Source organism: Ailuropoda melanoleuca, chromosome 4 (assembly GCF_002007445.2).
Source record: "Ailuropoda melanoleuca isolate Jingjing chromosome 4, ASM200744v2, whole genome shotgun sequence".
Lineage (NCBI taxonomy): Eukaryota > Metazoa > Chordata > Mammalia > Carnivora > Ursidae > Ailuropoda > Ailuropoda melanoleuca.
In genome coordinates, this window is record NC_048221.1 from 49,413,916 (window position 1) to 49,431,808 (window position 17,893).

At 38.9% G+C, this 17,893-nt stretch overlaps 1 protein-coding gene across 20 annotated transcripts in view; it reads left to right on the plus strand.

The window, feature by feature from the left end:
* SETD5 (SET domain containing 5) overlaps positions 1-17,893 on the plus strand; it is a 78,887-nt gene that overhangs the window by 39,877 nt on the left and 21,117 nt on the right. For 10 of the 20 annotated variants that reach the window (XM_034658703.1, XM_034658702.1, XM_019792804.2 and 7 more), the window contains 15 exons: positions 504-696; positions 977-1,082; positions 1,409-1,617; positions 1,956-2,014; positions 2,534-2,712; positions 3,652-3,690; positions 6,891-7,133; positions 7,717-7,865; positions 8,258-8,375; positions 9,110-9,219; positions 10,115-10,364; positions 10,674-10,757; positions 11,696-11,953; positions 12,600-12,920; positions 13,336-13,578. In XM_034658703.1, the coding sequence (XP_034514594.1) occupies positions 605-696; positions 977-1,082; positions 1,409-1,617; positions 1,956-2,014; positions 2,534-2,712; positions 3,652-3,690; positions 6,891-7,133; positions 7,717-7,865; positions 8,258-8,375; positions 9,110-9,219; positions 10,115-10,364; positions 10,674-10,757; positions 11,696-11,953; positions 12,600-12,920; positions 13,336-13,578 (2,460 nt within the window). In that variant the 5' untranslated portion in view covers positions 504-604. The other 10 variants (XM_011216681.3, XM_034658705.1, XM_019792810.2 and 7 more) reach the window with 9 other exon arrangements.

Below are 17,893 nucleotides of genomic sequence, written 5' to 3' on the forward strand. Positions count from 1 at the left end.
AATTTTCATATCATTTTCTTTAAAGGTAGAATGTTATCCTGGTTTTCCAAATCAGTTAGGCACAGTGGAAAGAACACAGGATTTGGAGTTAGCTATTGTTTCAAATTCTGGCTCTGTCAGTGTGTGATCTTGGTGACGTCATGTAATCTCACCACCTCAACTTCTCCTTAAAAATGGGGTGCTATTTACCATGTTTACTAGTTGCAGACTAAATGAATTAAAGTATATAAAAGCACCTAGAAAATAATGGGTGATTCAGAATGGTAGCCACAACTCCTCTGATTATTTGTCAATAAACAATAACCTCTGAGTACAGTTTTGATTATTTTGAAGTTCTGTGGTATCACCATGCAGCTGTTAAGTAATCGTGTCCTTGATATGCTTGCATGTCGTTGGTGGATGAGAAGTTATTACTCTTATATTTGAAAGGTGTTTGGGGGTTCATCAAGATGAGAGGTGTGATAAATATAAGATGCCATTGTTTTTACCTGTACTTTCTTCAGGGTATCCTGTCTTGGTAGTGAATGGAAGAGGGCCTGGTCCCTGGGGCAGTGCAGAAGGCACTTTCATCATCTCACTCACTGCAAATGTCATGTGAGGTTTCATGGAAGTATTAAGAGATCCAATTAAGAAGAATAGTTCTGAGTCTAAACCAGCCCAGAGTGGCTTCTCTAGGGGAAACTCCCTGCTCAGCTGGTACGTTTGTGTTTGTCATTAGGGACACCTTGTATTCCAGGTGCCTGCCTTGAGACATCTGCCTGTACTGGCTTCATGTTACACACAAATCCACATTTAATAACAGTCCTGTTATTTATAGGCTTAGTTATGTTAATCAGATTGTTTCACTGAGTTCCTTCTCTTATTCTAGTGGCTGGTGGTTGTGGAAAGAGGAGGGGTTAGCATGGGAAGTTACAGTCTTAGTTTAAGGGAAGATTAGGTGTTATGCTATCATGCGTTGCTTTTCGCCTTTGTGCAGCCCTGAATCTGTGGAGGCTAGTCCAGCAGTTAATGAGAAGAGCGTGTATTCCACTCATAATTATGGGACCACTCAGAGGCATGGGTGTCGAGGACTGCCTTATGCTGTGAGTATGCATTTGTTTCTCTCCAGAGCAGTGATCTTCCTGGAGTGTAATCCATTCTTATACATTGTGACTTTCTTGAAATGTTTATATGCAGCATGACGAAGTTGCCCCTTTTGCACTTCCCTGCCTCCAGCGGACGTCTAGCCCTGCATCATTGTTCTTGTTTTTATGTCCCAGTTGACCTTGGCATTTTGTTTTATCACTTTCCTGGTTGAAGCCAAAAAACAAAGGGTACTACTTTCTTCTTTCTTTCCATATGTACCATACTTTAGGGGAGAGAGGGGCCAGTGTTTGGACACTGTTGATTTAAAAAATCTTATTTTCAGGATCATAATTACGGAGCCCCTCCTCCTCCGACACCTCCTGCTTCTCCCCCTGTCCAGACGATCATCCCTCGTTCTGACCTGAATGGCCTGCCGTCGCCCGTAGAGGAACGCTGTGGAGACAGCCCGAACTCTGAAGGAGAGACTGTTCCTACCTGGTGTCCTTGTGGTCTTTCTCAGGATGGCTTCCTTCTCAACTGTGACAAGTGCAGGTAAGATCATGCTCCATCTCAATTCAAGCCTGGGTTGCTGGGATTAGGGTTTCTTATCAGTAGGGAAAAGCTCAAAGTATTCTTTCTTGTGTTTGTTAATGTAGATGATTCCTTAGTGCTCCTTGGCTCGAATTCTCTGCACTAGGTGAGAATTGCTGACAACAAGGAATGAGAGATTGATGTTAAAGCTATTGAATTTGATATGAAATTTAATGTCCTGGAAACATTTGGTAGGTGGGAGGAAGGGGGTAGTATATGCAGGGACACTTCTCCCATGTGTGCGACGATGTGCTGCATGCTGTTGGAAGGACTACTTTAAGTTTATTTTCCCTCTTTAGGGGAATGAGCAGGGGGAAGGTTATTAGACTTCATCGGCGGAAGCAGGACAACATATCAGGTGAGCCAAAAATGGGTTGGGCCCATGTTTTGACAGATAAATATTTTGTGGTTTAAATAATCTGAAGAGCTCCTGTTAGTCCCCATCGTCCCTAGCTTTTCATGGAAAGAGAAAGCAGTTCTCTCACAACCACTGTGTAATTCTCTTTTTGTGAATTAATATCTCCAGAAACAACATTTTAGCCCCAGAGCAATCAAAATATTCCTTGTGAGCACACATACCAAATAAAACAGATCCTTTTTCCGTGTTAACACATTGAGGTGATGGAGCTTGGGGACTTAGTACAAGGGGGAAAAATATACGATGTAGAGCAGAATTCCTATGCTTGATGCCAGTGATACAGAAAGAACCTTGTTTTCATAAGAAAGGTGGGTATTTATGTTCTACAGATGACAGAGTTCATTGAAGTTATGACTTCCCGAATATGGAAAAGGAATAAAGATAAAGAAGTAAGCTGCTTTTAATGCATTTTTGACGCTGTTTGCACAACGTGTGAGCTATGAAATAACTTTTTTTCAGGTGGGGATAGCAGTGCAACAGAAAGCTGGGATGAGGAGCTTTCTCCTTCCACTGTGTTGTACACAGCAACACAGCACACACCTACAAGCATCACCTTAACTGTTAGAAGAACCAAACCCAAGAAGCGGAAGAAGAGTCCAGAAAAGGGTCGCGCAGCAGCAAAGACGAAGAAAATCAAGGTATGGAGGGTAAAAGTATCTTAAGTAGAACTATGTCTGAAATAGCCCAAATTTTGGACCAAGAACGCGCCAAAATTCTTTTAAGAAGTTTAATCCAGATGTTTGAAGGGCCACTTTTGCTCTGCTTGCAAAAATTGGCTAATCTATGTTGTGAACATGTAGACCAACCTCTCTTCTGCCACTCCATAACATCACAACTGGCACAAAGTTTCTTCTACTCCAAACCCCATCCCAGGTATGAAATCCCAGCCCCACCTGGCCAAGCCCGTATGTGCCGCAGCCTCCAGTCTAGGCTTCCGCTATCCTTCATTATCTCCCCACCTCCTCAGTCCCAAGGCATAGTCTGAAATTCTTGTCCTGGTATATGCCCACCTCATGTCATTGGGTTGATTGTTTTCTCCTTGTTTCAAAAAAGTTAGGAAACATCTCTTGAATGATCTAGCATTCCTCAGTGTTGTGGTCACTTTCCTGTAGTCTCAACTAAAAAGTCTCCAGGAGAAACCTCTTCTGTTTTGTGTTCTTTCTTCCCCATCATGGCAACTTTGTTGTTCCTAGGTGACTTGTCCACCCCTTGTTTAGGGGATTGGTCTTTGTTTTCTTCTTAATTTCAAACCTGGTAAATCTGCAACCTTACGAAATGTTTTTATTTACTTTTTCTTTTAGTGTCGGGTGCATATAGGATTTAAGTGATGCATGCTCTTCCCTGTTAATTACCTAGATTCACCATGGAAAGTGTTAGAATTAGCCTCAGAGTTCACTGGCCTTGAGCTACCCCTATTCTTGATAATAGTGTGGGGCATTCCATTGTATTTGTTACCTAGGGAAAAGGGGACAGACTAAAACACTAGTTCTTGCTTTAGTTTTAGTCTCAGATAGGTATAACTGTCATTCTTGGTACCAAGTTTTGTTTTGTTCTACTTGTTTTCCTCTTTGGGATAGGCATTTCGAGAGGGATCCCGGAAGTCCTTGCGGATGAAGGTAAGGGGTATTCTTCCCTGATGCTGTGTTTTACTTCACTGTGATCTTGCATTTTGGTCAGCTTCTTTCCTGACATTGATGGTCTGGGAATCTTGGACTCTGCTTTTTGTTAGTTTATAATTGTTGACATTCAGTTTTCATAGAGCCTTTCTCAAAAGTAGGTTTTCTTGGCCATTTTCTGAAATATTTTCCCTTTCTGTAATCAGCCTTCATTTACTGGTTTTTCATTAGCTGCTTTTCGCGGGGGGGGGGGGCGGTTAAGGGGGCTAGGTGACATTTACCAAACAAAATGGGGCTGATGTGTTCTGTCCTTGTAATTGGCCTCAACCTCAGGACTGAGGTTTTTCTAGTGATACAGGATCTCTTGTGCACCCACCCTAGCACCATGTGGGCTTTAATCACCAGTTGCAAGGATAAATTTCATCAGTTAGGAAAGTAGTAGTATCAATAGGAGTTACTCTTACTGGAATTACTTAGTTTTGAACTGTTTTTTTCCTGGCATATCTATTTGGTATAGAAAATTCAAATGATGCTAGTGTGTTTCTTTTCTTCAGTTATCAAATGAAAGAGCTTGTAAGGTAATACTGGATAGTGGTTGGAGAATTGAGAAATTATATGCAATGGTTTAAAATTTAAAGGACTTTTAGGTACTGGGTGATAAAGAACAGTTTGCCCAAAGGAGATTTAATTATACTGTCTGGTATCTTTCTTTACCTATATATATGTAGGAGGATAGCATAGCTCCCAATTCATTATTTATGGCTTCTAAACATTTACTTAGAATTAAAATCTAATTTAATTCTATAAGAATTCCTATCCCTAAATGTGTAAATGATAAAAAGCAAGATCTTTGCTGTTAACAGTTATATGGCATAAACATGAAAATCTTTTAGTAAAAAGCTTTAAGATTAATATACATGAGTATATATGGAACACCAATATAACTGATGTTAACAAAGATCATAGGTAACACTTTATCTAAAATTTGAAGGCCTCACCTAGAATATACTTGTAAACAGACTTACATATCTGCAAAAGCAATGGGAGAGGACCCAGCCCAAGAGCATCAGAGTCCTGGGATGTCTTAGAACACAACCTAATTGTTATTTTTTTGCTAGATCTGTCTCCTGTAAGAGGTTACATTTGCCTTAACTGTCCCCTTTATTTTTGTCTCATTTGCTTAGAGGGGACCTTAAATAGACTTATAGGGCAGACATAGCCCTGATCCCAGCTGTTAATGTCCTTTTCTCTTTTATCAGCTGTTGTAACTTGCCTCCAAATGTTCGAAACCTTTCAAAAGCTATTGACTGGCTGCCCCTGAAAACTGCTTATAAACTCTCTACATGTAAATATTGCTTGCATTTTCAAGATGTTGACAGTCCCACAGGCGTCTTAAAATTTACATAATAAAAAAATACCAGTTTATTTTGATTCTCTTATCAGAATTCTAAGTTGGGTTACAAATTTGTGCTCAGAATTAATTATTAGTAAGAGCACCACCAAAGATGTGGTTGAGAGCCAAAACAGCGGGAAGTATTTATCATTTAGATTTCTAATCCCAAACTCAAAAGCTTGCTACTGGAGACTGCTCTTAACCACTAAGTGCCAATAACACATACACCCAGGTGTGGTAATCAGAAATGACTTCAGATATTACCAAATGTCTCCTGGGGACAAAAATCACCTCTGCTTGAGAACCATGCTCTAAACGCACTGAGTTAGGGTCTCAAGTACCCAGAAGAATGGGATAGCAGAGTAGTCAGAGTTGTATTCGTGAACAACAGTTAGTAATGTGACAGTGGCTTCCAGTATACATTAAGTGTAGTAAGTCATTGGTTTAATGATCACTACTGAATGCTTAAACCTGGGAATACTGTTTGGGCACCCCTAATCCCCAGTCTGGTAAGCACCCTTACATCTCAGGTTTTGAACTTCTCTTTTGCTTAGCTGCTCCTAATACCTCAAGCAGGTGATACTGTGTTCTCAGTGTGTTGGCCTCAGATGTTTCTTAGATCCCTTTGTTTATTGTTCATTCTTTTGGACTCCAGTGAGAAGCGTAGAAAACAAAGGCATTAATTTTTTCCTTTCATTTCCCTGTTCCTTGGGGAAAGGATGGTAGACAGCAGTCAGTCACAAACAGTGACACAAAAGTGAAAGAAAGCAGTTGTTAAAATATACGTAAATGTTTCTGTGTCATTCATGGAAAGTATATTTAATTTTCTTATGCCTGTATTTGCAACTTGAGTATGGACATGGATTTGCAAGTAGTTTTTGTGCTGTGGTATCTTTTCCTTCTAGTCATCACTGGTATGACATCATCACTATTGGTGTTGGTTTTGTTTTCTGATGACACTTTAAGTCTTTAACACCATGGAGGGAGAACACGTGTCAGACTTAAACTGTGTCTCTATATCTCAAACATAAAAACTGTCTGTTTAGGATAATGTTGTTGAAATACCGTAATCTTTTCTCAGTATTGTCACCATAGAGGGCAGTGGTTTTCCTAGAGAAGTATAGCAAAGTACCTCCCAGCATTTTCTGCACTCCATCTATGTACTCCTCTGCCCCACCTCACCTCTTCAGAGTGTAGCTGTTTAAACTGTCAGAGTGCTAGAAAGATACACCCCCACAATGATGACTTTGTCCCTGGGAAACGAGATTACGGGTTATTTATTTGGGTCATACGTATTTTTAGAATGAACATGTGTTAATTGTATAATGAAAATAAGTCACAAAAAATTCTGGAGAGTAGTGAAATAATATCAGTTTAGACTGGTACACTAACACAGATACTCAGTAAGTATTAAAATTTAAACTGTAATCTTTTGCATTATCTCGTTTGTTTTTATCAAGATTTTCTTATGAACTTATGTCATTCTTCTGATAAGAACAAAATCTATTTCTATGATTTAAAAATGGTTGTAAAATCACAGTGATGGGATGGGACTATGATCCAGATTAATTTCTCACTTTATTAATGAGGAAACTAAGCTTATCTCTCTAAGAAGTTGTTCATGGCCTCACATCTCATTGGTAATAAAACCATGATTAGAAGCCAGATCCCCTGACGCCCAGGCCATTACTCTTTTATGCCACACCAACTGCCAAGTGAAAATAAATTTTCTCTGGAAATTCAGCCTGTTTTCCCCCCATTTTTATGCATGGATTCTCCTAACCTACCTGACTTTTGTTCTCTACAGAATTCTCCTTCTGAAGCACAGAATTTAGATGAGAATACAACTGAGGGATGGGAAAATCGGATAAGACTATGGACTGATCAGTATGAAGAAGCTTTCACTAATCAGTACAGTGCAGATGTACAGAACGCCCTTGAACAACATCTACATTCTAGCAAGGAATTTGTGGGCAAACCTGCTATTTTAGACACTATTAATAAGACTGAATTGGCCTGTAATAATACAGTTATTGGTTCCCAAATGCAGGTAAGGATCAAAGGGTAAAATACTCCGTGTAAGTAGTTGAGACTTTTCTAAACCCAGGAAGAGGGCATATAATGGGATTATCATTTCTTTCAAATGTATGACCCCTTGAGAAGAACAAATAGGCCAGCTGTTGAGCATCTTTAACCAAAAGCAAGTTGTAGTGACCAGAAACTATCTAGATACATATTTTTAAAGTATTAATTAAAAATAGATAAATTAAGATAGGAACTCTTATACAGCCTGAGTAGGAATTTTCAAAATTAATAGAAAGCTAAGCTTGTTCTTTATCATTCTTGCATTAGATGTAGAGCCACTAAAATCTTAATCATATCTTTTTCACTGATCTTTTCTTGTCTTTTGTGAGGGACCAGGTGACCAGTACATTAGGTGGAGCTTGTCTCCTAGAAGCTTTGGTCATTCAAAAATTTCTGATTATTGGGGGGAAAAATTCTGATTTTTGAGCTAAATAACATACAAATAAAACCTAAAAATATTGGTGCCTTTTCCTCAATTAGGAAATACTTTAAGTGCCTGCTGTGCTGCTGTAGCTGTTATCTAATGTTAATCTTCTGGTATTATGCAGCTACAGTTGGGAAGAGTCACTCGTGTTCAGAAGCACCGGAAGATCCTGAGGGCTGCAAGAGACTTGGCTCTGGACACTCTTATAATAGAGTATCGAGGGAAAGTCATGTTACGACAACAATTTGAGGTCAATGGGCATTTCTTCAAAAAGTAAGAACATCATTCACTGTGCAATGAGGGCTAAAGTGGGCCTGGGAGAGTGGTATGGCTGTGCAAAAAACATCCTGGTTGAAGGATGCTCTTGGGGAAAAGATTAGAGCTCAGATAAGCTCACACCTGTCTGCTATTTGTAGAAAAGTGCAAACAAATCTGCAAATTGTTTAATGTATAAAGTGGTAATGATTCCTTTCCAAGCCAAGCGTTCCTTGCTTTGTGCTTGTTCTTTAATCAAAAGCAGACAAGCATGTGATGTTTTTCAAATTTAGGCATTGCAAAGGAGTGCTGCTTCTTCTGTCAGCATATGCTTCATATTTGAGGTGAAGTCATGGGGTGGCTCTTTTATTTGTGTTGAGAATTACAGGAATTTCAATTATATCCCTTAGACCATACCCCTTTGTGCTCTTCTACTCAAAATTCAATGGTGTAGAGATGTGTGTGGATGCACGTACTTTCGGTAATGATGCTCGGTTCATCAGAAGATCGTGTACACCAAATGCAGAGGTAAGATTTCTGTAGCAACTTCTCTTTTAATGGAACCACCAAAGGACAAGTCTACTGAAGAGGCAGTCTGAAAACTTCACCCAGATTAATTTAAGGTCTGTAGATAATAGTAGACCAAAAAAGAAGTAATGATGCTTTTATTCTGACTGGATGGGGGCAGGGAAAGGGTTTCCTTAGAGAAAGAAGAAATGGGAAAAAGCAAATTTAGCATTTGCTAAAGAGAAAGAGCTAGACTGAATATGACATCATTGAGGTCATATTAAAGACATTACCTGTGATAGAAGATGTCATTAGGCCCAAACTAAGCTGTGTGGTTGCACTTTTTTAGATTTTAGGTAATAGTGTTGTGAGAGAGATTCTAGAAATTTCTAGAGTTCATTACTCAGTGCATAATCAGTGTAGCTACATCAAATGCAGCAAGAAGATCCACAGAGCTTCTCTGACAGGCTAAGGAATTTTAATTCCCTGGAGCAAACAAAAAACAGCTTTAAGATGTAGAGCAGAGATCTTACCCCAGTTTCTAACATTTCAGGGTTTCTCCATTTATTTCAAGAAGTATCAAAAATTTTCAAACAGTTACTATGTAATAGTTTCATGTGAAATGATGGAGTTACATAACAGACTGCCATAACTCTTAAGTGGAGAGAAATTATTTTGGCAAAAGGTTTTTTCTGTCTTATTGAGAGTTCCTGGTCTTTATAGTAAATTATCAACCATAAGCCATATTCACACAGGTGCGACACATGATTGCAGATGGGATGATTCACCTGTGTATCTATGCTGTATCTGCCATCACCAAAGATGCTGAGGTCACCATAGCATTTGACTATGAGTACAGTAACTGGTAAGACCTACAAAACCTTTCCTATGTGAATGGCCTTGTCTTACATATTAAGCTCTTCTATCAGTCTGCTTTTATTCCTTGTCATTTCCTTTTTTTTTTTTAACCTTATCTTAAGTAATGCATTTTTGTCTAGAAATTGTGTAGGGAAAGACAGACTTGAGCAGTTTTTTTCTGGAAATACAGATACACACTGTGTCACTGCTCACCAGTCTCCTAATCGAAGGTGTTTTGTCTTTATGTCTCTATAGCAAGAACAGTAAAAAGGGTAGATACAAAACTCCTAGAAATTGCAGTAGCATCTGTTGTTATGCACGCAGCCTTGTTTCAGGGACCATTCAGGATGAAAATTTATAAAATTCACCCCATCCATTCAAACCATGTAATCTATCTGACTGTGACAAGGCAGAAAAACAGAAATGGCAGGTCATGGGTAAATACGTGATGGATTTTGTAAAATGGATGCCTTTTCTACCTTGGTCCTTTTAGGCCAAAAAGGTCGTATGGTAAATTGGTGTTCGGCACAGGTAGGAAAAGAAAAGGTATTAGGAATAAGTAGGGAATCTTTAGTTCAAAAGGGAGGATGTGGTGAAGGTAGATGCAAGGGAAGTATCGCCTTTTCAGCCCCTATTATTGATTCACTGTCCACTAAATAACATAAAGACATTAGGGAGAACTGAACTTTTTCCACTGACCATATGTAGGGGAGGAGTAAGGGTTATATAGGAAAACAATGAGTATTGAAAAGTATTCACAGGACTCTAATATGTCTGTTTAACTTATTCAAAGATAATACTAGAGGAAATTACTGTACTGTTACTCCCAGAGAATGAATGGACCGTATGACCGATTTTGCAAGGCTACTGAGACAGCATTTTCGGTTGTTTCTTTGGAGCAGTAATTATAAAGTGGACTGTGCGTGTCACAAGGGGAACCGGAATTGCCCTATACAGAAAAGGAATCCCAATGCTGCAGAACCACCACTCCCACCTCCTCCAAGCTTACCCACCATCGGAGCAGAGACAAGACGTAGAAAAGCACGACGGAAAGAGCTAGAGATGGAGCAGCAGAATGAGGCTCCAGAAGAGGATAACAGTCAGCAACCAGAACAAGTTCCTGAGAAAGCAACTGTGTCCAGTGACCATGAGGTAATCTTTCCCTGGTTGCCACATGTTGTTGTGTGTAGGGAATCTATAATAACATTTAATGCCCTTCATGTCAAGGTGGGTGTGACATTAGTCATTGTCTTTCTCTCTCTCTCTTTTTTTTTTAATGTGAAGAACATCCTTTTAGCTGCTTTCCACATTTCACTTCAGAGAATGGTGCTTATATGCATTTACTCACATGAGTAATAAAGCATTAAAAGTTGTTTCTAGAGAGTTTTAGCTACCAGAAAAAAACAGACAGCTTTTTCTTAGAACTTAAGAGTACAGCTGAGTATTGCCTCTGTTTTAAAGGAAATAGACAATCCAGAAGAAAAAGCAGAAGAGGAGAAAGAAGAGGTTACCGATGACCAGGAGAACCCAGCTCATAGCAGAAGGGTGGGTACCTTCTAACATCCTTTGGTTCCTGCTACCTATGGCTTGTGAACCCCTTCTCTTCTGAGTTTGTGTCATCTCATTCTTTAACAAGATACTGTACCATCAACTGCTCATGACAATTGGGGCTTTTTTTTTTTTATAAAGAAGTTTTCATTATAATTTATTTATGTATGTATTCTTATCACACACACACAGAGTAGTTATCTAGTGACTGTTATCTAATAATGGTCTTAAGAGGTTTCTTACTAACAGTCTAGTTTCCAAAGAACTGTCTGGTTGGAACAAAACACATGTGTTTGGGCTCCTTGTTCTGGAATTGTGTAAGTTTTGACATAAAAATAAAACTTTTGGTTACATGAATTCAGAAATCCTCTTCTTTGCTGAAGCCAGCCATCTTTAGTTCTGGTCCTGAGAAGTGAAAGATCTACTTCGTTACTTTTGAATTCTGAAAATCAAGAGAAAAATTAATTTTGATGGCTGTTTTTCTTTTATATTAAAGTTTCAAAGTAATTGACCATTTAGACTTGACTTTGCCTTTTTCTACAACTGTTTCCAACATTTAAAAAGAAATGTTTTGGGGGTGCCTGGGTGGCTTAGTCAGTTAAGCTTCTTCTCCTTAGGTCATGGCTTCACGGTCAAGAGATTGAGCCCGTCATTGGGCTCTCCACTCAGTGGGGAATCTGCTTGGGATTTTCTCTCTCTCCTTCTGGCCCTCCCCCACTTGAGCACATGTGCACGCTCTCTCTCTCTCTAAAATAAATAAATCTTTTTTTTTAAATGTTTTATTTTTAGTTTTTACTTCTGTTCACTAAGATATATATGTCATTGTATTGGCAAATGTCTTTAAATGTCTATGAATTTCCATTAATATCGTTTCTGAAAAAATATCCCCATCTCCTATTGAGGCTTCCTTTTGTGCTAATGCTATTTCTTTCTAGACCCGGGAAGATAGGAAGGTCGAAGCCATCATGCATGCTTTTGAAAACTTAGAGAAAAGAAAGAAGCGGCGGGATCAGCCCTTGGAACAAAGCAGCTCTGACATAGAGATTACTACCACCACTTCAGAGGTCCCTGTGGGAGAAGAGGCAAAAACTGAAGCCCCTGAACCTGAAGTTAGCAACCCTGCTTCAAACATGGCCATCCCAAGCACCCCCCAGAGTGTTGGTGTGAACACCCGGAGGTCTTCCCAAGCAGGGGTAAGAGATGGAAAGACTCCAGGCCTTAGACATCCTTGCTTTTGCTAATGTCAGTTATCTGTCTTTTGGAATAGTTAAAATCAGCATTTTCAGCTTCACCTCATATTGCAGACTTTTCATAGCTGATTTGTGGTATTCGGGGAGACAGAATTTGAATGATGAAACATTTTTAGACTAGAATGTAACATACTGTTTCTGCCAGATAAAACTTTGTGGTGAGTTCATAAAAATCATTTCACATCTCTTTTGGCTCTTCTGTATAGCACATTTAGGCACCTGACCTTTCATAGGATTCTCAGGTTAAACTCATCTTTTCTTTTCCTTCCCTGACCATGAATTCTAAGCCTTAAGCAAGACCTCAGTTCCTGAGAAAGAAACAAAGGAAAGAATTACCTTCCCTGCTAAGAACCCTAAAATTAGGTAGCTACTTTCAGTGGACTTTGACCTACTTTGTAAATACTTATTAGTAAAGAAATAGGCATCTACCTACAGGCTCTTTGGCTGATTGTGTAAGTTTTTTAAGGATTACATTTGAGATTAGTGTTTCTAAATACTAAATATTCAGAATGTTTAAAGTGAATAAGAGACTGGATAGAATGTTTGCTGATAAGAAATTTCTGGTAAGCGTTTCACTCTGCTATTATAGGATGTTGCTGCAGAGAAACCAGTCCCCAAGCCACCTCCAGCAAAGCCTTCTAGGCCCCGACCGAAGAGTCGAATTTCTCGGTACCGGACCAGTTCAGCCCAAAGACTAAAGCGTCAGAAGCAGGCCATTGCACAACAGGCAGAGTTGTCACAAGCTGCCTTGGAAGATGGAGGAAATAACAGCTCTGTAACTCCTACTGAAGCTGGAAATATAGACAGTTCAGGAGAAAACAGGCAATTAATGGGGTCTGATCCAACTGTGGTATCAGTTACTGGATCCCATGTCAACCGTGCTGCACCTAAATACCCCAAAACCAAAAAGGTAAGTCACAAATACATCTTCATAAGTCCACAGTCTGGCAGGGGCTGTGTCTTAGTACTTTGAGAGGACCTGTAATCCCCAGAAAAAAACAAATCACCTAAGTATTATTAGATTGAAAAGCTGTAGATAAAAAAGCTTTGAGTTAGCAAGTTGAAACCATCCTACTACCTTTCTTTTGTCCTCTTAACTTTTAGGCAGAGCTTAAATTGCTGATAACTGGAATTATTCCTCCCTTAATAATCATGGAGAGGGTGAGGAAGATATCCTTGCATTCTGAATGCCCAGTTCATACTCTCTGCAGCTGCTATATCTTCTTCTGTCCTAGTTTCTAGCTGAGGTTTGTCTTTGTGAGCTACACTGCTGCCTCTGGCTTTTACATCTGCAGCACCAACTAATGATCTCTTTTCTACCTTAGTATCTAGTTACAGAATGGTTGAATGACAAAGCAGAGAAGCAAGAATGCCCTGTTGAGTGCCCTTTACGTATCACCACGGACCCAACTGTACTGGCAACAACCCTGAACATGTTACCCGGTCTTATCCATTCCCCATTAATTTGCACCACCCCCAAACACTACATTCGCTTTGGCTCACCCTTTATCCCTGAGAGACGTCGAAGACCCCTTCTGCCTGATGGCACCTTCAGCTCCTGTAAAAAGGTATGTCTGTGTTTATGTGGGTTTTTTTTTAACCTAGGATGCCTGTAATTATGACATATCTAACTTATTTTCTAGACAGCCATTCTCTTCCCATGTGAGTCAATAATGAGTTAGTTCTTCAGCCATGAATAGTGATGCATCTAGAGTCAGTAGGACTAAAGTGAGATGCATACTGCATTTTTGGTGCTCAATCTGTGAGGATTCACTGTTGTCTTTTCCGAGAGCCCGTGAAGTACGGAGTTGAGAGCACACAGCAGTTGATGACTGGGTAGGGAGGGATGTTTTGCGTGTGCTCTTGTGGTATTGGTTAATATGTCCATTTGTGATTACCGTGTGAGATTGGGCCCCAGGTACTTTAGAGCAATATTACATAAGTAAAAATGATTGAATTGTGATTTAAATTAATTTAATTACATTATCATTTGAGTGAGAGTAGAGGAAAGGTCCTGTTATAATTGGCATATTTTCTGTTCCATGGTCAAATAACAAGTTGGACTGTTTATTCCCTAGTAAATACAGAACCTACTATAAATTTTCTCCCTCTCTCTCTTGTTCTTTCTCTATCCCCCTCTCCCACTGTCTGTCTAGTTACATATTGTTTTTGGATCTAGTGGCAGTAGTGTTTGATGGTTGTTTTTGGAATGCTCTTTCTGAATTCCCAGAAACCCTGCATATTTTTCAAAGGTGTCTCTTGGGAATAGATCACTTCCCTCAGACCTATAATGTCATTTTTGTGTTTCTAGAAGTTTAGGACACCCTTTCATTTGGTCTTCCTTTGAGGTAGAGTCTGTTCCCTGGAACACCCTTTTCTCTTATCCTCAGATCTGGATTCAGGCTGCCTTCCTCAGTGTCTGCCATTGCCCTCCTCCACTGGCATCACGTACATGAGGATGCTGCATGTAGATTATTTGATGTGATGAAGTCTCCAACTCCAGGCAGGTCTTCCCTGACTCCTCCAAACTTAAAGCTTTTCTCTTTCCCCAAAGAGCAGAAAGTATTTCTTGGGGGTGGGGGGTATGAAAGATAAGATAAAGTGGTGTGGGATATGGAGGGGAGGAGGGCAACAGGGTTCTGTGCACAAAGGAAGGGCACTACCACTGAATGGGTAGCATACACTGAAGAAAGTCTTCCTAATTGCACATCTTACCTAAGTATTTGAGTCACTTAATGGTTTATTTGGGGGAAATTCCCAAGTAGAATAACCCCTAAGGAGAAATTTGACCATGATATCTTTGCCAAAAGAGAGGCTTTATAGATAACACAGTCACATGAATAACTTCCAGGTGTCAAGAATAAAAACAATGACATCTTTCTTAAGAAAAAAATAAGACTAGAAATTTGCCTAAGCGATAAAGGAGGGTTGGGTCTCTGGGGATAAATTTTTACACCAAGTCATTTACCTTGGATCTCAGAGATCATCTGAGAAGGGAAAAAAATTGTTTGCATTTGATGAGCGTTATGATTAACCTTATTCTGTAATAATTTAGAGTTGTGTTAACTCTGGTATGGCATGCAAAACTAATCTTCCTATTACATTTAGCTCATTCATTCCCTCATGAAGATTAACAGCTCAAAATCTCAACTACATTTTTAGAGTGCTATTGAACACTTAGAGAAGGTGCAGATAATGGCCTTTAGTTTGGAGGAGCAAGTCAGGTGATGACTTAATTTTATTTATATATATATATATATATATATATATATGAGAGAAGCTTTTTTTCTTTTGTTCTGTCTTCGGTTGGACATAATGCTAGACTTCTAAGGATGTTAACCATTGGAGCATCTTATCAAGCCAGACAGTAGGATCTCCTATTGGTCCTTTGAGAAGGGTAGACAGTTATTTAGTACAGATTAATAACGAAGTCTGAGTTGTAGGCAGTATGGGCTAGCCTTTTGAAATGCCACCTTAATCATTCTGATGCTGGGTTATAATCTTTGTATTCCTGTCTTGATTTTCCAACCAAAAACATGTAGGAATTTGATTTCAAATCTGATGACAGTCCATTTCGTAGAACTCTTTTTACCTCGTATGGTTTAGGATTTGTCTCTGTAGCTCATCTTTGTATCTCCACTGACAACAGATAAAAATCCCATTTAACTCATGTCCATGTTTTATTCTCCAAATGTGTCTGACCATCCTTGGTCTTGTTTTCTGCAGGCTCTGCTCAAGCACTTTTATCTCTATATGTCGTATTAGTCTTCAGGAAGAGTTCAGGATATGTATGCTGAGTTATCTAGCAGAATTATCTTACTTAAATTGGGTCTTTTAAATTTTTTTAAGTTTAGATTTGCATTAGGTTAAGTCACAGCTTTAATATCTGCTGTTAACTTCCAGATTATATTACAAAATTAAAATTTCACTTTTTATAGCACAAAATTAATGAAATTGGGTCTTTTATCTAGAAATTGAACTCTGCTTTAATCTAGGTAGGGATGGAAAAGAGTTATTTTTAGATTGGTTAGAAAGGACACTTAGGTCCTAGTGTAGGACCTGAGAAGATCTGCATTATTCAACAAAATTGTAATAATTTTCTGAAAATTTCTCAGAGAAGAATATGTTAGATGAGAAAAAACACTCCATGGAATTAGAACAGTGTGTATTGCTGATAGGCATACTGTTTCTTATCTGATTAAAGGATGTAAAAGCCTCATCATTTAAAAACCATGTAAAGTGGCATGTTGTATATTTGCATCCAGATTCTTAGAGTGTTTGACAGAACATTTTTGATGTCCCTGGAGTTTCTAAATTATATTCAATCATGGTTCTTAAAAAGCACATTATGGCATATCTTATATTGATTCTTCACTTATTTTAGAACGGAAATGTTGATTTTATGAGTGACCAGTAAGCCTTTCACTATTGTCCTTCCTTGTTCTCTCTAAATATTCTCTAAACTTTTACTTTGTAGGTATAATACATGTGGGCTGGGGGGGGGGTTGGTCTTCCAGATTTCTTAGAAAACCATCCTTACTGAAAATAAAGCACTTCGCTTTGCATTGGTATTTTATTGTGTATGGGGGGGGTTATATAATCCGTGTATCTCCATACTCAGTTGAACAGGTCCTCACTAAACATGTGCGCCTAGTGATAAGCTACAAGCTTTCTTCATGTGCATTCTCACTTAGCCTTCGTGACAACTCTGTGAAGTTGGGTTATTGGCCTTGATTTATAAATCCAGAAACTTTGGCTCAGATGGATTGCCTAGAGTTAAGCAGCTAGTGAGAGGCACAGCCAAGTTTCAGTCCAGATCTTTGGACTCCAAAACCCAAATTAACTTCTTGCTCCTTCCCCCTAGTAATGAGACTCATCAAAACATTTCTCTCACCTATCTCTGAGCTTCTAACTCTGTATAAGAGTTTTGGAGAAGGAGGAAGTATCCTTTTGACCTAATAACTGCAGCTAGAACTGAGGTGCTGAGGGTATCTAATTTGTTATTACAGAACTTGCTAGCTACAAACAAGTGTTCCAGTTCTTTTTTTTTTTTTTTCATCAGCTCTAAAATATTATATAGACATACAGAAGGGCCAGGAGGAATGGGTTTGATCATATTTGCTGTGTTTGATCTTATAGCTAACCGTAGCAGCATCTTACTCCTTAGAATACCCCTGTCCTGGTTTTATTTTCCCTTTTTGTAGTCATCAGATCCAGAATGTAAATTCTTTTATGGGTGCGTCTACTTGACACTGGAAATTTAAGAAATCTTCTCTTGGAGGAAAGCACAGTGACCCCAAGTGAGTCCTGTCATCTGCTCTGAAAAGAAAAACTTGTATTAAAGGTATCTATAACCAAGGATTTTTCACTCATTTTGTCCTCCTGGGCCTAATTGTCCCCATCTGTACATGAGTGCTTTGGACAAAGTGACCTCCACGGTCTCTCCTAAGTTGTAAGGTGTTGTGGTTCTGACAGTTCATCTTGACATCAGTATTCTGTGTATAAGCAAGTTCATTCTTGGTCTTATTTTGGCTTTTCAGAGACCTGGTCATATCATAAAATGTTGATATGATTCAACTGATTGTTGAGATCTCTTTTTTATATGCTTACTCTTATTGCCTCGTGTTTATGGTTTTATTTTTGCTTTCATTTGGTAGACCACAAAGCCATTTATTTACATGATCTAAAATTTTTCTTGGTGAAATTTTCTTCACATTATTTCCTAAGAAATGATTATTTCCTGAGTTTCTAAGAGGGTATTTCTATTTGCTGTCTTTGGTGAAGAGAATATTTACTTACCTGTAATACTTGTTCTCTAAAGGTGTAAAATTATAATCACCTTTGCTCTTCCTATTTGGGGGAGGGTCTGATTCAGAAATTGAT